The sequence below is a fragment of the Halichoeres trimaculatus genome, unplaced genomic scaffold (genome assembly GCF_033239565.1).
Source record: "Halichoeres trimaculatus isolate MK-OKI-2021-1 unplaced genomic scaffold, fHalTri1.1 fHalTri1_scaffold_4, whole genome shotgun sequence".
NCBI classification, from domain to species: Eukaryota; Metazoa; Chordata; class Actinopteri; order Labriformes; family Labridae; genus Halichoeres; species Halichoeres trimaculatus.
In genome coordinates this window covers 24,865,083-24,885,941 of record NW_027437182.1, presented here as the reverse complement: position 1 = coordinate 24,885,941, position 20,859 = coordinate 24,865,083, and the positions used below count along the sequence as shown (strand labels likewise).

Genomic DNA, 20,859 nt, shown 5'->3' with positions numbered 1-20,859 from the left:
AGTTCCTTTCAATTCCCTCCATAAGATAGAAATTAAAGCTTTTGATTTGGTCACCCTGCAAGTGGTTCATGACTCATCCTCGTGGTGAAAAAGGAGAAAATGTTCAGTGCCATGTTTTCTGCCTCATACCATCCCCAGTGTTTTGCAACTGCAACTAGGTGTATAAATTAAGACAAACCTTATCATCAGGAGAAAAGACATTTATATTCTAATGTCATATCTCAAAAAATGTGTTGAGGGTTTGTACTCACCTTTCTCAGGCAATGTGGGTCAGGCTGCCTTTTCATCACCGTTGTGGGTTAAAAGGTGCTTATTTAGCCGAAGTGCTTCATTGATTTTCTTCCCAGCATCCATCTGCCTGATGAGGAAACTAATACTGCAAGGTGTTTAATATGTGTTGTGCTCAACTACATCCACTAACGAGGAGAACAGCCACTGTGCATTTGATAATAACGGCCAGATCTTGATTTACGGAACCAAAGAGCAACAAGAGAATCATGGGCTGGAGAGACTTAGGGGCTATTTACACAACAACGGTTTTAAGGTGAAACGCTAAAGTTTTGTTGCGTTTTAGCCTAGCGTTTACACAGAAACGGCGTTTCAGCCGACCTTAAACGCAAACTTTTGGGCCATGTCCACACGTTGCCGGGTATTTTCAAAAATGAATATCCCCCCTCGTTCGTTTTTAAAAATACTTCCGTCCACACGCAGCAGGTAAATCCGCCAGTGAGTGCGGCTCGAGGCATGCCAAACCCATAATGGGCAGTATTTTCCAGACGTAGAACCCGTGTCAGCCAACCAGAATGAGCCCCCGTCATTCAGCTGTGACGTTTAAGAACCGAAAACTCTGTTTAACAACGTGAATCCATGAAACCAGAGTTTTCAAAAATCTTCACTTTAGCCGGACTTTTTAGAAAACATTGTTTTCTGTGACGTTAAACTGCAGTTTCATGTGGACGACAGGCGTAAACGTATAAAAATATATGCGTTTTCCTGAATACCCGGCTACGTGTGGACATGGCCTTAAAACGGCCTCCAAAGTGGGATTTTTCTGAAACGCTGCCGACACTGCTGCCGTGTAAACAGTAAGCCGGCGTTTTCAGTGGAAACGATGACGTCGCATTCCGCTTCGTGCTGTACGCATACAACAGGACAACATTACTGTTGTTACGATCGTAGCGAACTACCATGTTGTGCGTGTGCTGCTAAATCTGCTGTATCTGCTTACTGTCTTTACAAAATGTGCATCTGTTACTCCACTCTTGAACTTAGTATTCCCCAATACACCTGATGACCGGCTCAACTCTACTTTAGTGGAGATCTCCCAAAAGCAGCTTCTGAACAAGACACTTATAGCACCACCTACAGGCCTGGTATGCTTACTACAGCGTTTTCTGTCCATCAGCGTTTCGCTGACCAAATGAGTACTAAGATAATATTAATAAACAAATATAACAATAATAGTACTGAAGACTTAAGACAGACAAGTGTTTCTTTTTTATTGTTGAGAATTTCAAAAAATGACAATATACAGGAAACAAAACTAAAAATGTATTATTCGGGAATTTCCTCATACAACACTATATTTTTGCATTTACAATTTACATTTGGACTGGGGTGGTAAGAGTTGTTTTATGCTGTATATGTATTTTTCACAATATTTTTGTCCTAACAAATGAAAACGGCAAAAAACAGGATAATTTCAAAATGTTCCCAAATTATGGTGTGTATTCATTGATTTAACCAATAGATATGTCATAAGGTATGTTTTGACTTGCCAGTATATTGCAATGCATTCCTCCATCACAGTTGATTCAGCCTGATTTTCAAATGTCATGGTATGAGGCAAACTCAGGAATGTAGCTTGCCATGGTTCTCTGATACATAATGCATATCACTCAGGTTATGTTTTTGTTTCACATCTACCCCATGTTCACTGTTCCCTTCAGATTTATTTTCCTGTTATTTCCAACCATTGCTGACCTTGGCATTTCATTTATGCAGCCATATAAACAATTCATTTCAGCAGCAGTATAACATACTGGGTCATTACAAAACCCTGTTAGAACCTAGTTTAAATATGTATTCAATGTTAATATCCATCATATAAATTGCTTATTGCATTTGTGCCATGCTGTATGTCATATTTTCCAAATACCCCTTTCTTTCAATGCTTTTTTCAGTTTGCTGCTTGCTCTTACAAATGTGTTTTGTTCTTTTTACAATTCTGGTAGGCCTTCTACAATGCTTTCTTTTGAGAATTGCATCTTGTATATTCTACACATTTTTTATTTGTGAATGTTTCATCATTGCTGACTCTGTATCGGTCAAGTTGTCACACATCTCTTAAATCTACTTTCTGTCCATTTTACTGGAGCTCATGGTTACTTGATGGTGGTCACAGAATTGGTGTAATTTATTCCTCTGAGTGGCCATGACCCCCTCCTTGTAACATCCATATGAGAACATAGAGACTACACATATATTCAGGCATTCAATGGGATTTTTAAACGACTTCAGACTTTGAGTCAATGGGTCTGAAATCCAAAGTTCAACTTGATGTCATGTTGCACATGCCAAATATTTTACTAGGGTCAACTTGACCTTAAGTTCACACAAGTTAACCCAACCTCAGTCATAACTTGTGTTCATATTGACCTCATTCATTCTGGACGTAACTGCAATAAATGTAACTTTCAACATAACAAAGAAAGGCAAACAGACAGGGAGCTGTAGAAAGTGGCATTTGATTCATGTGAGGTGGTTGGATTCAATCTTAATGAAAAAAAACATAGTATTAGTTTTGAACTCTGACATGAAATATCTTTTTTTTTTATCAAACTCTTTGGGCACCTTTCAGATTAAACATGAGCTTTTCATTTTGATAACATGTTGTTATTTTATCCATCCAGCAGAGGTATGTCAATGTCAATGTGTTCATTTGACCTTTAACTGAATCTTTAAACCAAAGGTGCCCAAGGTAATAGACATCACTGGCTGTTCCACTGCAGTGGGACATAGCCAATTTTTTACCCTTTGGACTCTCATGACTCTTCCAAAAAAAAAAAGAGTGGGAAAAAGGACAAGGAGCAGCTTGTAGTTCTTCACTAAATGAGAGCATCATTAGTTCAGCTGTAATGGAATTATATTTTCCACTTGGGAAGTTTATAACTTAGACAAAAGTTTGACTGGAATAGATTCTCCAGGCAATTTGTGTTTTACGTCCTGTTGGATAATATGATGTAACACACAGCAAGCCCACAGAACCATCATGCCAAGTATCTCCAAATGAGACGGGTATGATGTTACAACTCTGAAAACAAACATTTATAGCTCTGCTATAATAACAATTTCCAAGAAGTTGACGCTTTTAAAAATGTTGATTAGTATTAGTAAAACAGATTGATAGTTTACAAAGCGTGTTCACTAGCCCAAAGATAACATAAATTGAAACTGAAAAAAGGCCGTTAAGTTTCCACAAAAATAATAAATGCTCATCTTAAATTTGAAACCAGCAACAATTTTCAGTGAAGTTGAGATCACGAGAGGAAATGTATTCTTTTAAAAAAAAAACGTTAATATCTTCACTTCCAACATTCTTATAAAAATAATATGATAAAAGGACACAGCATGCAAACCTTAAGAGAACTGAGGTTGTACTACAGGTCTATCTTAGTAAATTAGGAAACTGTTTCTTCTGTACCAGAGACAATGTCAGATGCGTCTTACAAAGGCTAAAGAGAGAAATAACTAGACTAATGCTCAGTGGTCTAAAGTCAAATTTCCAGATGAAAGTAGTATTTGCATTACATTTGGGAATCTGGAAGAAGACTGGAAAGGCACAGTATTTGAGTGTCTTGAAGTCCAGAGTAAAGTTTCTACAGTGATGGTTTTCTGCTGCTGTTGGTCCACTATTTTTATTCTAAAATCCAGAGTCATCACAGCAATTTCCCAAGACATTTTAGAGCACTTCATGCTTCTGACAGGCTTCATGGAGATTCCTGCATTAACAAACCTTTTTAGTTGGTCTTATGCAATATTCTATTTATTTTGTAGATACTGAATGTTGGGTTTTCATTAACTGTAAACAAAACCATTAGAATAAAAAAGAAATAAGTTTTCAAAATATTTTATTCTCAGTGTACTAAATCTTTATAACACATAAGTTTCACTTTTTGAATTCAAAAACTGAAATAAATGATTTTTAGAAAATATTTATTTATTGAGACCTGTATATTAACCTGTATATGATGCTACTACTGATGAAGTATGTCATGGGTTGTAGTTGTAGGAGTTCTGGATTATGTAGTTTGTAATAGATGGGAACCAGTCTTTGCTGAGAGCCACATACTGGGTGAACCAAGGGTAGAACAAATCTGTCTGTCTTGTTGCTCCTGTAATGATGATGTTCAAGGCTGCTTCTGCAGCTGGGTAGGCTGGTACATTCGTGACACCCCTAGATGTAAAAAACAAAAATATGATGTGCTTAATGACTATAGACAAAAGTTCTAAACAATATGTGGAGAATAAAAGCACATTGAAATTATGCATGTGTAAGATACACAGCATCTTCACTTAAGTGAGAAAAATCATTGGACACTAGACTTACCTAACTTTGTTCATGGCTGATTCAGTATCAATGAGCCCCAGTGTGCACACAGAGATGGAAACATTGCTATTCTTCATGGCCAGCTCATGATGAAGGGCTCCAAAGAAACCATTCAGTGCAAATTTTGTCGAGGTATACGGTGCAACAAAGGGGCTGGCCATTTTACCTGTGCAAAAGTAATGTTTATTAGAATTAGGTTCTCAAACAAGAAACTGCTAGATATAGAACACATGAAAGTTTGGGCTGGGTAAAAGTTAAACACAAATCAGACTGCCATGTTGTTGGCAAATCAAAAAGGGGTTAAAAGATTAATGCCAAGTGAGCAAAAAGAAAAGGAAAGAATGTATTTCCCTATTTGATTTACACACTGTTAAGGCTTGCATGAACTTGGAGGAGGCTGTGGTTATTCTGAATAACTGGTTAGAAAAACACAATCTTAAATCAAACCTGACTGAACAACTGCCTTGTTGTTCATTTTTTATACTCATGTTTTAAAGTTTTATTTGAAAACAATGCTGCAAACTTACCAAGAAGTGAAGAAACAATCACCAAGGAGCCTTTACTTTGCTCTAGGGAGGCCAAAGCTTTCCAAGCCATCTCAACATAACTGAAGAAATTGACCTTTGAAAAAATAAAACAGACACATAGAGACACACATACACATCAGCACATAGTTGTCCTTTTACTTGCTATATGTTTTACTTGCTCACAAGTCTTGCGCTACCTGCATCAGCCACCTGGTGTGCTCTACATCTCCCTCCCACATGCTGAAGGGGCTGGGGCCAATGTGGTTGAGAATCACATAATCCAACCCTCCAAGCTTCTCCACAGCAAAATCTACCACCTTCTCAGGGTCAGACACACTGGCCATATCTGCTGCTATGTATATAGCTTTCTGGGCCCCCAGACTCTGGCACTTCTCTGCCACCTGTAAGCACAGACCAGGAAAGAAGCAGAGCATGTTTGTTATCACCCTACAGCAAGGACAAAAACTCTTTGGGCTGTTGACATAACTAAAAGCACCCATTTGATCAAATATTTACTGTCTCTGGAATTGAGTCTATTTACCTGTTATGTTTACTGACCTGCTGTAACACTTTCTCCCTCCTTGCAGTAATTACGATCTGTGCACCAAAGCGGGCGTAGTGATATGCTAGTTGTTCTCCGATACCTGTACTGGCTCCAGTGACCAATACTCTGGCCCCTCTGAGAGATTCTGAGAGATACAGAAGGTGGACAAGAACAAAAAGTCAGCTTTGATTGCAACACAAACAAGTATTTGAATGCTGTTAACACAGTAACACATAAGACAAGGGACAGAACTATGAGTATCCAGAGTGGACCCAAAAGTTTTAGTGCTCCCCCTGGTGGGCAGCTGCTGTATATCTATCCCAAAGTCCACCTCCATTATAACAGAAAGAACATGGTTGAAACTGTTTCAGAATCAGCTGATCTACTGGAATTTTCATGCACAACCATCTCTAGGGTTTACAGAGAAAGGTCCCACAAAGAGAAAATATCCAGTGAGCGTCAGTTCTGTGGGCCAAAATGCCTTGTTGATGCCAGAGGTCAGAGGAGAATGGACAGACTGGTTGGAGCTGATAGAAAGACAACAGTAACTCAAATAACCACTTGTTACAACCAAGGTCTACAGAAGAACATCTCTGAATGCACAACACGTCTAACCTTGAGGCAGATGGGCTACAGCAGCAGAAGACCACACTGGGTGACCCTCCTGTCAGCTAAGAACAGGAAACTGAGGCTACAATTCACACAGGCTCACCAAAACTGGACAATATAAGATTGGAACAACGTTGTGTGGTCTGATGAGTCTGGATTTCTGCTGCCACATTCAGATGGTAGGGTCAGAATTTGGCGTCAACAACATGAAAGCATGGATCCATCCTGCCTTGTATCAACGGTTCAGGCTGGTGGTGGTGGTGTAAAGGTGTGGGGGAAATTTTCTTGGCACACTTTGGGCCCCTTAGTACCAACTGAGCCTGGTTGAAAGTCTACAGCCTACCTGAGTCTTGTTGCTGACCATGTCCATCCCTTTATGAGCACAGTGTATCCATCTTCTGATGGCTACTTCCAGCAGGATAACGCTCCATGTCATAAAGCTGGAATCATCTCAGACTGGTTTCTTGAACATGACAATGAGTTCCCTGTACTCAAATGGCCTCCGCAGTCACCAGATCTCAATCCAATAGAGCACCTTTGGTTGTGGTGGGATGGGAAATTGGCATTGTGCATGTTCAGGCGACAAATCTGCAGCAACTGTGTGATACTGTCATGTCAATATGGACCAAACTCTCTGAGGAATGTTTCCAGTACCTTGTTGAATCTATGCCACAAAGGATTAAGGCAGTTCTGAAGGCAAACCCGTTACTAGCAAGGTGTACCTAATGAAGTGGCCGGTGAGTGTAGATGCTCAAGTAATCTTTCATGTTAAAATAAGAACAAATGAGACATGATTTGACTAAACTTCCAAATAAAACTGACCAACCAGGACATTTGTAACAAACTGCGTGTCTACAAAGGCAGAGTGCATAAACCAAGTTAAATTAATTTCCTTTTTTTAAAATGGCATAAATGTAATTTTCTTCAAGCTCCAATATGAACCAAAGCAGCTCATCTGGCTCAATGTCACTGTTGTTAGGACCAGACCATGTCATGGAGTTTATCATGGAAAATCATGCGCACACTGCACCCTCACAAAATGAATTTCCAGGCTTTCCTCACTCACTGTTCTCTGGATTACAAGCGTGAAGCCGGCCCAGTTATCACTGATTACTTGCTCAGTTTGTGCCTTATTTCCTTCATTTCCCCAGGGGAGCATTAAACTTTCATCATCAAACTGTACTCATTTTGTGCCGTGCAAACTACGTAAATGATGAGGTTAAGGGAGCTCAAATTCAGGAGTGGACCAAAGAGGAGCTGCCTTGAGGACCATAATGTAGCATGGAGCTTGAAAATCTTTGAATAGTGAATGGGCAACAGAAAGTAGCTGCTTACCAAAGATACAGTAAATAAAATAAAATTGCATGGAAACTTCTTGTAACCTTTGAAAAGTATATTTGTAACAATATGTGCCATAAAACAGTAAAATGTGAAGTCAAAAAGTGAACTTGTGGTGTGGATTCACAGGAATTGGCTGCTTTTTGGATAAGGTTTCAGTGGCTGCCTATCAAGCATCTGATCCAAATATTTCCTCTTTCAAAGAATTGCTTCCAAGTGTAAGCCACAGTTATGCGTCTTGGTGCCCTGAGATCTATTGTGAAATTAGTGGTGAAATTTGTAATATTGGTTTATGTTTACTGTTCCATTTCATGTGCAGCTTAAGAGTATGATGTCTACATACAGGTTTGTCAGAGGTTCAGGAGGAGCTGTTACCTTTAAGCTGCTAGACTCCGACTGGGTTCATACAAATTATATACTTGTACACTATAGTGCACTTTGCCCCTGAACCTACACTCCTGCAACTGTCTACTCTTGTAGACTCATACAACCTTACTTGTGTCAACCGAGCAAAGCACAGCTTGCTCATTCAGGATCCCAGAGCCTTTGAACCCTTCATAGTTCTTAAGCTGGGCTGAGAAAATCAATCATACTCAAATTAAATCTACAGGGCAGGTTTTCACCCCTGACCCTGACCTTCAACACAAGTTCCCAGAACACAGTTTACACATCGTCTTTTCATGGCAGTGGTTATTGGTCTTCAAAAAATGCTTTTGTGTGGGACCTCCTAGTCTTATAAACTTCTTCAGTCACCAATGGACCGTGTACCTATTACACATGAGTCAAAAACTCTACCTTTTTCCTGTTTTATATGAAGGTATGTTACATTAAACTGAGATTAGGACCTTTTAGCTAGTCACATCCATATTGTGATATAACATTTGCATGTCACTCCTCACCCTTGATTTAGTGATTAAGAGTGGGGAGTGATATGCTGGAAAAGAGTGGCAGACTGAAATCAGACTCAAGCTACTCACTTGAAGACGATAACCTCCATGAATTGAACATGCAACTTAATCACAGGGCCAAACCAGTGTCCCTAAAGCACCTATCTTATTTCAAGACCAATAGTTCTTTTCCTTTTTTCTTAATCTGGTATTTCCGTGTATTCCCACTAATTTGCAATCTAATCCAAAAGTACACACATTTTGAAAGGCTTAAATGCTGTTATGTTGTAATGATAGATTGTATAATGAACAGATGTAGTCTCTGTGATATTACCTGTCTGTTCCTTACGCAAAGTAATGAAGCCAATCATTTGTTGCTGACTCAAGAGGTGGGCTTTGAGCCTCATCACAACAGCTACAGGGTGCCAAACCTGTCTGTCACGTGAGCTGTGCCTCTGATTAGACAAACTGAGTCAGAAAAAAATCCACCCACAGTGCTGTGTGTGTTTATAGTAAAATTAGCTATTCAGACACAAGCTGTTTTTTAAACCTGGCTGTAAATAGGTTCTTAATGCCATAAAAGTCCATTTTTGGGCTAGGTGTGGTTTCTGGTCTTTCTACAGCCTCAAGCAGACAGTCAACAAAAAGTAACTCTTAGCATTTCCACATGGGCTTCATTTTTTTTAAACTGGATGTTACCCCTTGGTTGTGACGCTATATTGCAGGTGGCAAGTCAAATCTGACAACAGTTTCCCTGTTTCTCATTAGGTCAGCATTTTCAAAGACAATTGAAGGAAAATTTTCACCACAACAAAAACATAAACTTAACTGACTACAGTGTTGCAGGTGGGACACTTTTGACAGCGAAGACTGGGGTTCAGTTTTTGTTGTATTTAAGATTATCAAGGGGACAGTGTGAGTCCAGTGTTGGCATTATTTCTTTGAGGCAAGAAAATTGTGCTTTTGCTCTGAGATATGCACATTGTAACTTTCCATCCATAGGTAACTTAAAAACAGTCTTATAATATTAAAGAATGTCTCTTTTAAGTCAAGGGATGTTCACATCCTTGAACTTAAAACTAACCCAGCAGGATCAAAGTCTGAACTTCTGACTTTAACAGCCTGTGCACACATCACTGTTTATTGATGAGATGTGTCTGTGGCTCTTACTCTCTGCATTAAGTTCACATTCTTAAAGCAGGATTTGAATCGATGGTATTCATAATGTCAATTTCTTGATCCACTCAACCAATGTACCAATGAAAAATCAATTTACTATGGTTTCCCTGTTTCCCAGAGGAATTTTGAGTTACCCAACTAATGACTACAATATGGTAACTGTTACATCATTAGACTGCTTGTGTAAAAACTAAGTTGCATGCATTTACTAGCTGAGGACCTTACATACAAACCACTTATAATGACACAAAACGTTTTAAATCTGAGATGTGGCTACTCCTACAGGATTATAAACACATTATTTGATCTTGTGTCAACGATTAATTCTGCTCAAAGACAATATACCATCCAAAAGCTTCAGTTCTTGTTTACAATTACAGACAGTATGAGCGTTATTTATTAATCACAATGCATCAGTTGATTATAGACATACTAACGTATTTTTTTCCGAGTACCAAGAACAGGTAGCAGCTTGTTATGTAGAAACTACAGCAGCACCAGCACAGCCGGTTAATCCACCTTGACCAGGTAATCTGTGGTGCACGAGTCTGTTGCAGTTCGAGGTCAACAGCTAAAAAGCACAGGGGCACCACTTATTTACGTCGTAAATTGATCCTTCAGTAATTTCGGAAATCAAAAGCCCACATCAACATAGTCGTTGTACGATCATCGAGACCCACACACTATGAACAGATGCATAAAAAGCCAAGAAAATAATCTTTGCCTATCAGGATCACAATGATTTCGATGTTGTAGTTTGGTCTGTCTTACCTGCATCAAAGCCCGGTGAGTACCACTTGACAGCGAAGAAAGCGGCACATAGAGCAACTATCACGGCTTTTTTAAAAGTCCCCATCTTATAAACTTAAATGCAGAGGAGTATCAGAGTCAACGCAGTCCCCCACAGTTCCAGACCACAGGACTGTCTTGCACAATAGATGAGGGAAAGTGACTGCCATTTATATAATCGGCTCGCTCGCTCGCTCGCTGGCTTTCTCCTCACATCTGTGGTGAAAGGACGCCTTTTACTGCCAGTCCAATAACAACAACAACAAATGAAAGAGAGAAAAAAAAAGAATCATCGGTAGAAACTTTATCAAAATAATGCATACGTTGACCCTAAATATTTATTTTATGCACACACTTGAATGATTAAAAACGAATGTTTAAATATAAAACTAACTTGACACTTATATTTCAAGGATCCCCTGGATATGTTTTAAGTGGTTTATAATAATGTTAAGTAACTAGCTGCATCAATGTTGTTCTTTCTTCCAGTTTTCAAAATCATTAAGATATTGTGATTTTTAAATCAGATACTGCAGTTGATAAACTCATATGAAGTACACTGGGTACACTCTGTACTTACGAGCAGTGCACCCCTTTTAAAGTTTCCTCATATCAAACACTGCTGCTTCACACTTACCAGAAATGATTGTCATTTTCACACCAACTTTTCGCAAGTGTTCTTCTGCTATTCATTTATTTCAACTGTCATACACTTTTTTGATCCTTTTCCAACCCTACCACTATGTAGCCAAGACAAGACTGTTATCACCAGTCTTTTTCTGAAATGGAGTTTTGAAACAAATCACCAGTTGGGCCATAGCCTATTGGAAATAATGTGGGCTTTCAGTCTCCTCATTAACAGTCAAAGGTGCCTGCCCATCAATCAGTTGGGTTGTGCCTCTGATTGGGCAAACTTGTGGTCTTCATATCAACATGTTGAGTTACATATATATATATATATATATATATATATATATATATATATATATATATATATATATATATATATATATATATATATATATAAACCCCCTAAATAGTGTCCTGTGAGAGCACTTTAGAGCAGGGATTTCAAACCCGTGCCATGGAGGGCCAAGAGGCTGCAGGTTTTCTTTCCAACCAAAAAGTCCACCAGCTGATTCCACTGATTACCTCACCTTCAAGCAGAGAGCAGGGACTAATTGGTTAAATCAGCTGGTGGAGTTCTTTGTTAGAAGGATAACCGGCAGCCTCTTGGCCCTCAGTTATTGAGAGTTATTGGGGGGAAATTTTTGTGCAGACTGTAAACATGTTTATTTATGTGTGATTTGACCCTTTTTGTGTAAATGCATTGATATTATTAAGAATTAGAAACAATTATTTATGAAAAAGAATCTACATTATTATTATTATTATTATTATTATTATTATTATTATTATTATTATTATTATTATTATTATTATTTCTCTAAATGTTTGTATCTGGCATCATAAGGTCTCCACACTAGAGAGTGTTCATTAAGGTATGGAGCTGTTAGGCCTGGTTTTCTAACAAAAGCAAAAACAAAAAAAACACTTAAAAAAACAGCTTTTGGTTGTTTAAGTAAATGAACAAGATAGTACTTGAAAAATACGCTTTATTACTATTTTGACGATTTATTAAAATAAACTCAACGGAACGAATCTTAGACTGGAACGAATGTGCCACTCAGAAATACAGCCTGCGCAGCTTTTTTGAAGGTGTAGCTTTATTGACAAATCCCTTGAGGACAAGGAACAAGCAGGGGTGTCCTTCAGTGGGGATATCTTGGTAGCTTCCTTCAACCTTAATTGTTGTTATTCCTGGGATAGCAGTACTCAGAAGTAAATCACTCTGCTGTGGAAAATGGCGGCAAAGATTTTGCCCGTTGTGAAGTGAGTGGTCGTATTTTCAATTCTGATATCTAAAGAGTTAATTCTACTGCAGGGGCTAGCTACTAGCCGGTTAGCTCGTTAGCCTACTAAGGCTAAGCTAACTGTCAGTCTGCCCGAGACTTTTTGCAACTGTCAACTCTCACCATTCCACTTTGATGTTTGACAGTGAGCTTCTCGTCTGTACTGAAAGGGTATTAAGTAAGGTAATTGAACTTCTGCGACGGCACGGTCTTTTCTTTTGCTAACGTTAGCTAGAAATGTTTTGTAAATACCCTACCTTTAGATCCAGCCCGTCATTCAAAATTATATCTCTTCGCATCGTTGGACACGTTACTTTTTTAACAACATTGCGTTTGTAGTCAGTTTCACGTGTCGTGTATTGGACACGGGGTAGTCAGTCTTTGTTGAAAGCGTCACTGTCTTTGTACTCCATTCTCAGACTGGCCACCAAGGTGACCATCGCAGGAGGAGCCCTGTATGTCGCCTGTGACTCTGGCCTGTTGGGGAGCAGTGAGCAGGGCTCAGAGGCTTTGGGGAAGGCTAAGTCAGCAATACCTCCTGCCATAGAGGAATGGATGAAGTACTTTGGCCTGCAGGTAAAGATGACTTCACTGGTAAAGTGTATCAGTCATTCTAAATGTGCACCAGTGGGCAACTTGGTGAAGAAGTAAACATGAACATTAAACAAATACTGTTAGTTTTATGTCTTTGTATTTGAAGAGGTGTCCTGATATTATAAATGCATTGCAGTAAAAGTATGACAGTGCACTTTTTCCAGCAATGACACACTTGATATGAGGGCTCTATGACTGCATAAAGTAATGGCAATAATTGCCCAGCCCATCCATACTGTTTTTAGCATATTCATCCGAGGTCTTGCCATGTTTAAAACACATATAAGAGTTCACAAACTAAAAAAGTAGGATGAATGGGCACAATGTCCTCTCTGAAAGAAGCATGTTTCATTTACTTGTCTACATATATGACACACAGTTCAGATGATCAGTCAATATTCTCTCTTAAACATTTCTTCTGTTATTTCACATTTGACCAATCTGGGAGTGTTGCTCCATTAAAAGGAAGTTGAATGCAGAGTACCATAACAATAAAGCATTTCTATATTCTAATAGATATCTCCTCTCCTCAGGCTCAGCTTCCCACAATGCCAAAGATAGAGTTTTCTCCAGTGCAAGCATGGAATTCTGGTAAGAGCCGAAACAATTGTTTTCTTTTTCCATCAAAGCGACTACACCATCATTTTGACAATGTTTAAGCATTAAGATTTTACATGGCAGTGTAGAGATCAAGTGGTATTGAGGGCATTTTTTTCTCATAACTTTAAAATCCACGAGGTTTGTATTTTTTTCATGTGTTAACACTCAAACAATATCTTTTTTGTATTTCTATCACAACCATGCCATTGCTCCCTGTGCTCTTTTTCAGGAGTGAGGTGGACTATTTCAAGTCTTTCAGAAGCACCATCAAAAGCCAGTGACTACACAAATCAGGGATTGCAGTATGTTAAAGACCTCACCAAATGAGCTGGAACTGTCTGGACAACCTGAAGTTTATTTGTATTTGAGTTTTGCACTTGAGAAATGACATCACTTCCTGGACAGTTGTAGCCCTTTACTCCCCAAACAGGAAAGAAGAAACAACATAAAAGAAAATCAATAGATGAAAAGAACTTGTGACAGTAGTCCTCTGAAATGGTACTGTGGTTCTCTAAATGGCAACGGCATTTGTTGAGTGTTGTGTATATGATGCTAAGATGCATTTTGGGAAAGTTTTTCATTTTGTGTATAATACCAAACTTAATTTTCAATTTTTAACTGACAAATATTTTCCCTCCCTTTTCTTTCAACCAACCAGATGTTATAAAGAGAATGTCTCTTGTATATATACTTTGTGTATTTGTAGTTCCATTTGTGACTAAATAATACACCAATCCTTACAACTCATGCAGTCTTTAGTTTGATTTATTTACACTGAATATTACCAGTTGATGACCATGTGTTAGAACAAAAAGACCCAACAAATGTGCAAAATTCTTTATTTCTTCTGAAAGCATAATAATGACACCAGTGGTCTGTTGATGTCGCTACAACTTCTGAGTAGGTGATCAAAAGAATGAAGAGGAGCACATGAAATCTGTTGAAACTGCACTGTACACAACACTGAAACACTCCACTGCACCATTAATGGTGACGTAAAGTTGAAACCTTTTTTCCTGTTTAAGATGGGTTTGACAAACAGTGCTGATTCTGCCACACATTGGCACTTCCCTATTGTTAAATTTAATGTTTTCAAATCTCCAGGCACTCTGTGCAAATGAAACATGCAGAGTTTTGAAGGCTAAAATATAACAACAAAGCCCATGACAATTTGAAAATTTGAGGGATGGACAACACACTAGAAGCATACTTTTGCAAGACAAAGGTATAATGACTAAAACTATAGTGGGTAAGATACTGTAAACACACTAGTTCGTCAGCTGATTACATCTGTTAAATATTCAGTTTATAAGTTATGTATATTTATGAACCTTTAATTAAACGCTGGTGGTGATTTCATGAGAAATTCCCATAAATGACAAGTCACAACAGGCAACATACATGGCATTATACACAAGTTGTACATATTAAATAGTGTTTTTTTTTCTTTCATTCTCCATGCGTGTTTGACAGGACATTTATTCTGTCACAATTGCTCTCACAAAAAAAAAGCATTCATGGGAAGCAATGCAGAGTACCATAACTTAACCATAACATGTAAACTTTATACAGTAAAGTGCTCCCCACAATATCAACAGTGAGATTACAGAACCAATGATAATGTGTGTTATATTTAAAGATATATTCATACTGCTTTAAGCGGAAAACACAGCACTGAAAGAAACTTTTGTTTAAAAATCTTACCTAAAGCTGTCATTGTCACCATCTCTTAATAAATAGCAAATAGGAGTTTTCATACACAACAGCATAATGAGTGCGTAGCTAGTCTAAAACCAAGTATATACAATATTGCAACCTAGCAAGCCGGAAGGCACTTCATGATTTTTGTGTGATCAAATCTTAGATTGGAATTTAGGAAAGTGCGTCTTTATCATCAGATAATAGATCTGATTTTACACAAGGCATGGTGCAAGGTAAATTTCCTCTGTGGAGGAGTGAATTCAACACTAATTTGATAGAATGGTTAGATTAATACAGCACACATTTCTATCTGCACTTATAATTGAAAGATACCTCTGCAGAGGGCATCCATCAAAAACCGAGGATTGTGTTAGTGTCCTAGTTCAGCTGAGTCCAAACGCACGCAGATAAGGTTCACTTTTTAGAAATAGCTTTTTCTTTGTGTTTGGGACTTTTGCTAAAATTACAAATTGGGCTTTTGGAAAACTCAGAAGTTGAAGATTTTAATCAATAATTCTGCTTTCAGGAGACTATGACAAATTAATGCATTGTCAAATACATTTTTTTCTTTGGGTAAAAAAGAGCATCTCAGAAGCCAATAAACAGAGAAAACAAGTTTGTCCATGTTTGACTACGGATGCCTTAATCAGGCAAGTTTGAAAAATAAGAAAACAAAATTAAACAGAACTGTTATAGTTTTAAGTTACCATGCAGTCCAGTTGAAGAAAATAAGATCACATGACATACTGAAATGCTCTCCATTGCAACATGTTTGTGTGTTCACAACCAGTAATTTTCCTCATATTGATACACATTTTGTTAAAATGAGGCTGCATATGAACAAAACTATTTTTCAAATATTTTTGTTAATAAAAGGATTTATAAGGAATTTCTATGCTAATGACATGAGCTTAGCTTAACCACTCTGCTGGCAAACAGAAAAAGTGTCTTCAAAAGGATATTTTCAGCTTCTTTTTGGTCTTACAGGGATTTTGATTAGAATTAACACTTAAAGAACAGATCAGTAAGTATCTCAGGGACAACAATGCAAATGCAGTAACAACTGCTCTTTGCAGCTGTTGGGCAGTGCAATTTTGGACTGTCCTAAGTACAAAGTAAGAGCAGCAACAATTAAAACAAGTCCCTCTCCGGGAAATGGCCAAGAATAGCTGTGCTACAGTTCTGCTGTGTCTATGAAAAGCAGATTGCACTTTTTTTTGAACAATAAAGCATATAAACTCAACAACCAAGGCATGGCTTTGTAGGAATATAACAATGGGTGGAACAGAAGCACAGGGACGGAGGCTGGAGAGTGAAATAAAATGTCCCCCATCTCTAGGTGGTTTTGACCAGGTCATAGACATGGATATGAAAGTCATCATCATATTTGATGTAGTAGACAGAGGGCTTGGCCGGCACCTGGTAGATTACCAGGCCTGTTCTCTTAACACCCTTGTCGGTAACATACTCTACTTGTTTTCCCACCAGGCTCTCTGTCTCTTCCCCTGGCTTCCTGTCTGCAGGCAACAGGTGCTTATTCTCTGAGGAGGGAAAAAATTGTAACATTAGAATTATATCACACTTTAGTCAGGTTCTCTATTCATTTCCTTAATAATTCAGTCTTATTATGAACACAAAGCTTGTACAGACCCACAAAATGAGTTTAAGGAAACTCTAGCTTCTCTGTAGATAAAAAATGTCACTCTTTACAGAATACAGTACCACCCTTTGAAATTTCCTGCTACATGGTTTAAATCAAATCGAAACGGACTAATCTATCTAAAATGGTCTTTTATAGTTTTTATATCAATAATGTCGCATAACAAATCACTTTAAGAAATGCTCAGAGCAATGGGAAAGGAATAAAACTAAGAATATGCGATGCAACAGTGAATAAAGCGTCTTTAAAAACAGAATCTGATGGTTTTGAAGCCTATAGGTATTTGGAAATAGCACAAAAACATTGTATAAATGTTGAAAATGAAAATAGATTGTAGTGTAATTTTTTTCAACTAGTGACATGTCGTTATTGCATGAGGGCTAGTTTAGCATCCAGACATCTCTACTATAAAGCCATGCTGTAAAAATACCTGCCAAATGTAGTTTCTCACCATCATGCTGTATTATGCGAGGCCTTTGCTGAAAATGGCATTGCCGGGACAGCAACATATGTTGCTTTAAAATCTGTAAAGCCCATCATTACTGGAGCCTTTCCAAATCTAAGCTAGCCATGCAAGGGGCAGTTGCACATCCCCATACCTTCCAGAAATCAGCCAAGATTCAGAGAAGTCCCTGGCATTTCTAGATAATGTTTAAGGTTTCAGTATGGTTCCTGAGAGACCAGACTTCATTGTAGTGCCCTGATAATATAACTAACTTTCTTTTTGCTTTATAATGTTCTTCAGGTTTCAACATTTGATACGTCTTTGCTCTATTTTTGATTAAATAAAAGCTTTCCTTTTTTATTTATCAAAATTTCACACAGCACCTAATCATTTAAGGGGTGGGGCTGTAAAATAATACAAGAACTTAGCATCAGAATATGTGTGTATATTTAGCAAAAAGGTTCTGTTTCTGTTTAATTAATACCTATGAACTGCTGGAACTCAAGTCAATTCAAAGAGCTATTCCTAAAACTTTAAAATCAGAACAGGTCAGGTTAACAAAGGCACTTGTAGATTGAATTGTGGACATATTAACTGAACTCATCACAGATTGACAAATAACATTTTTTTCAGACGCCAATCGCAACCAACTTACTGGTTAAAAAAATCTAGGCTCACTTACACATGGATAAAGACTTAAAAATACTTTTTGTCGTCTAATCGTATTATTATATCAATTTATAACAACCATTTGAAGAAAATATATAAAAGTTCCAAATCATAGTAAATTTCAGAATACTCTCTTTCAAAGTCCACAATACGTGCTTTCCTTGAATAACACAACTATGCTTGTTGCCTGATGATACTGTGGGGATTACAGACTCCCACAAAAACCATAACCATGCTGACCTTACATGGTATTCATGCTGATACATGCTGATAGGCTGATACAAACTGAATGACCTTTGTGAGTGGAAAACTGATTTAAGACATGGAAAAATTCCTCTTTGTGGCCCTTTTTCATAAAGTCACAGGACAAGATAACCAGCAGTTTTGTAATGAATCAATCTGTCTGTTTTACATCCAAATTGTTAGTACCTGCTTCAGGCAAAATTCTGAGGTCTCCGTCAGCATAGTCGTCCCACAGCTGGTACATATAAAGAACGGGATCCTTTTCATAAGTGATGTAATACCAGTTGGTCATTATTGGAGCTCTTGAGAGGACCATGCCTCTCCACTCATTCTTCTCTCCATCCTCCTTTTCAAACAAATGCTCCACAGCTTTGCCCACCAGCTCCTCTGCGCCAGGAGGAATCTTTAGCTTGTTGTTAACTATGGAGACAAAGCTGTGAGTGAGAAATGTGGCAATCTATAGCTCCAACTTTTGCAAGACACAATGCATATTAGAAAAGTGGTTCACTAACTCACCAACTTTTTCAGCCAGAACTTGTAGATTTGACACCCTGTCGTCCTTGAATAACTCAATTCCATACACACAGTCAAAGCCGTCGTACTTCACCATGAAGAGAGAAGGGTTCACACTCAGCCTATCAAGGACTGTCCCTTTCCATTTGCTTTGGTTCCCCTTCTCACGCCAGTTATGTTGGATGCGGACTCCCAGGATGCTGTTAGGATCTGGGGCCAGTGTATCACTCAGCTCCCCACTACTCCGCTTTCTGGGAAAAGGGAATGAATTCTCTGTTCTGGTGACTGTGGTTAAGGTTTAAAACAAAGTGTTAAGTAGAAAACAACTTTAATACCAAAAGTTTTAATGATGTAAAATTTCTAAATAACTTTATCGGTAACATAGTGTCAGTGACACTATTATTTTACAATTACATTAAACTCCAAAACAACATTTAGTTGTACTACGGGGCGGCATAGACAGTAGCTTTGTTTTAACGTACCTGCCCCTCTTCTTGGACATGCCTCCTGAAATTCAAAGGTAACTAATAAAGAGAGAGAAAAGGGGGACACGTTTAGTTATAATGTGAGTGAATATGGCAGCTGCCAAACTTCACATGTACTGCACAGTACTACATAAGGAAGGCCTATTCTCCAGCTGAGAGGCTGGCCCTGTTCCCACAGACCCGTGACAGGCTGCAGCCTGCTCAGCAGAGACTGACAACTTCAACAGCCAATAGATTACTATGATGAAATAACTTCCTGTGTATTTACTTTAACTGCAGCTATGGAGGTCACTACAGCGAGACAATCTGCTTGTCTTATTTGGTATCTAATGCACACATTTCGTCCAAGTTAAGGAGTACAAAACCAATATGATCCTGTTAACAATACGTGAAATGAATACGTCAGCAATCTCGGTGTCAGAAGCGAAATGCAGTATGAATATGACCGAAAACTATTTATTTTATAACATTCGCAACCAGTATTAGGTTCAGGGCAGGCCAATCAGCTACGGTAGAGTACGTGCCATTTGATACCTGTCCTGGACTGAATCCAGCACACCTACACCTCACGCTGTAGGTTATCAGTAACACACGTATGTCCTAGCTCTACCTCAATGCAGATGTTAACGTTACCGTCAGAGAACTGGACGCGGTTAGCTATATCCGCTCCGGTGTCCCTGATGACAGGCAACAAACACAAGAGCCAACTGAGCGTAACAGCCTTATTCTAGCTTTGGAATATCTTTATGTTACCTTTACGCAGTTTTCATATCAGTATTGTTCAGTTCGTCTGGCAGAGAAATGTTGCCACACACCATCTGCCTCTGAAAATCTCGCGAAACCTGTGGCAAATGAGAGATGGGAAAGTAGACTCGAGTTCCCAGCGAGCCTGTGGTTGCCATGGCCGCAGAGGAGGACATGAACGCGCCCGCAATGGACATTGGGAGTTGATGTTTTAATAACAATACTGTTGAATTTTAACCACCACAATTGGAAGTGTTACAGTGGTGCTGCATGCTGTTTTCGGGTTTTGCTCCGCAGAATTGAAACAGATAAAAACAGACCATAAAGACGGATGAATGGCAACCGATAAAGTGACGTAAATCTCGAGTGACGCAGGCTACACTAGGTATGGCTTAAAGGCACAGGCAGCATTAAAAATGTGTCTCGAGCTGGTCTCGAGCTTTACACTGCATCATTTAGCCCTCTGAAAGTTTTACTACAACTCATTAATACTTACGTTTTTAAGGCCATGTAAGTACAGCTCCCACACTAGATCTTTCTATCTATAATGACCCCTCACGTCTGACTTTGCTATGCCTTCCTCTTCCTTTTGGATTGTTTTGAGTATTTTTACATGAGGCTGTTTTGCTATATTGTCTCATGTCATATTGTCTCATGTTGGGGGAAACGAGGCTTATAGTTAAAGTTTATTTTTAGCAGTCTGAGATCTGTGGTAGATACATGAAGAAATCAACTTCATTGATACTGAAGAAAATTTAAATGTCCTATGTAGCAATGTTTAATCTTTACATTAAATTCACATGGTGTAGT

General features: G+C 38.4%; 3 protein-coding genes across 5 annotated transcripts; 1 reads left to right on the top strand and 2 right to left on the bottom strand.

Annotated features, from left to right (window-relative positions):
- Window positions 1–1,564: 1,564 nt before the first annotated feature.
- hsd11b1la (hydroxysteroid (11-beta) dehydrogenase 1-like a) lies at window positions 1,565–12,806 on the bottom strand. 3 transcript variants are annotated; one of them, XM_074667727.1, is made up of 7 exons: window positions 12,653–12,806; window positions 10,465–10,721; window positions 5,695–5,825; window positions 5,334–5,537; window positions 5,137–5,230; window positions 4,610–4,775; window positions 1,565–4,456 (listed from the first exon to the last, which is right to left on the bottom strand). In XM_074667727.1, the coding sequence occupies exons 2-7, from the start codon at window positions 10,547–10,549 to the stop codon at window positions 4,273–4,275; spliced, it is 864 nt and encodes a 287-aa protein (XP_074523828.1). In that variant the 5' UTR covers window positions 10,550–10,721; window positions 12,653–12,806; the 3' UTR covers window positions 1,565–4,272. The 3 variants fall into 3 exon arrangements, with proteins under 3 accessions (XP_074523828.1, XP_074523827.1, XP_074523829.1); XM_074667726.1 differs by lacking the exon at window positions 12,653–12,806 and adding an exon at window positions 11,120–11,292; XM_074667728.1 differs by lacking the exon at window positions 12,653–12,806 and adding an exon at window positions 11,120–11,292 and having other exon boundaries at window positions 10,465–10,698.
- Window positions 11,958–14,321, top strand: micos13 (mitochondrial contact site and cristae organizing system subunit 13). The gene is made up of 4 exons (XM_074667730.1): window positions 11,958–12,375; window positions 12,815–12,971; window positions 13,523–13,580; window positions 13,819–14,321. The coding sequence occupies exons 1-4, from the start codon at window positions 12,347–12,349 to the stop codon at window positions 13,914–13,916; spliced, it is 342 nt and encodes a 113-aa protein (XP_074523831.1). The 5' UTR covers window positions 11,958–12,346; the 3' UTR covers window positions 13,917–14,321.
- Window positions 14,322–14,408: 87 nt separating this feature from the next.
- Window positions 14,409–20,237, bottom strand: LOC141788714 (spindlin-1-like). Its single transcript, XM_074667729.1, has 5 exons — window positions 20,059–20,237; window positions 19,303–19,344; window positions 18,824–19,071; window positions 18,494–18,727; window positions 14,409–16,831 (listed from the first exon to the last, which is right to left on the bottom strand). The coding sequence occupies exons 2-5, from the start codon at window positions 19,320–19,322 to the stop codon at window positions 16,626–16,628; spliced, it is 708 nt and encodes a 235-aa protein (XP_074523830.1). The 5' UTR covers window positions 19,323–19,344; window positions 20,059–20,237; the 3' UTR covers window positions 14,409–16,625.
- Between the last annotated feature and the right edge of the window lie 622 nt (window positions 20,238–20,859).

Excerpts from the sequence above, each read along its gene's own strand:
- hsd11b1la (XM_074667727.1), bottom strand. The coding sequence starts at position 10,549 with ATGGGGACTTTTAAAAAAGCCGTGATAGTTGCTCTATGTGCCGCTTTC. Across the intron at positions 5,538-5,694 it reads GGGAGAAAGTGTTACAGCAG|GTGGCAGAGAAGTGCCAGAG; the intron begins GTCAGTAAACAT and ends CTGTGCTTACAG. Across the intron at positions 4,776-5,136 it reads GATTGTTTCTTCACTTCTTG|GTAAAATGGCCAGCCCCTTT; the intron begins GTAAGTTTGCAG and ends ACTTTTGCACAG.
- micos13 (XM_074667730.1), top strand. The coding sequence starts at position 12,347 with ATGGCGGCAAAGATTTTGCCCGTTGTGAA. Across the intron at positions 12,376-12,814 it reads AAGATTTTGCCCGTTGTGAA|ACTGGCCACCAAGGTGACCA; the intron begins GTGAGTGGTCGT and ends CTCCATTCTCAG. Across the intron at positions 13,581-13,818 it reads AGTGCAAGCATGGAATTCTG|GAGTGAGGTGGACTATTTCA; the intron begins GTAAGAGCCGAA and ends GCTCTTTTTCAG.
- LOC141788714 (XM_074667729.1), bottom strand. The coding sequence starts at position 19,322 with ATGTCCAAGAAGAGGGGCAG. Across the intron at positions 19,072-19,302 it reads ATGTCCAAGAAGAGGGGCAG|AAAGCGGAGTAGTGGGGAGC; the intron begins GTACGTTAAAAC and ends CCCTTTTCCCAG. Across the intron at positions 18,728-18,823 it reads AGTTCTGGCTGAAAAAGTTG|TTAACAACAAGCTAAAGATT; the intron begins GTGAGTTAGTGA and ends TTGTCTCCATAG.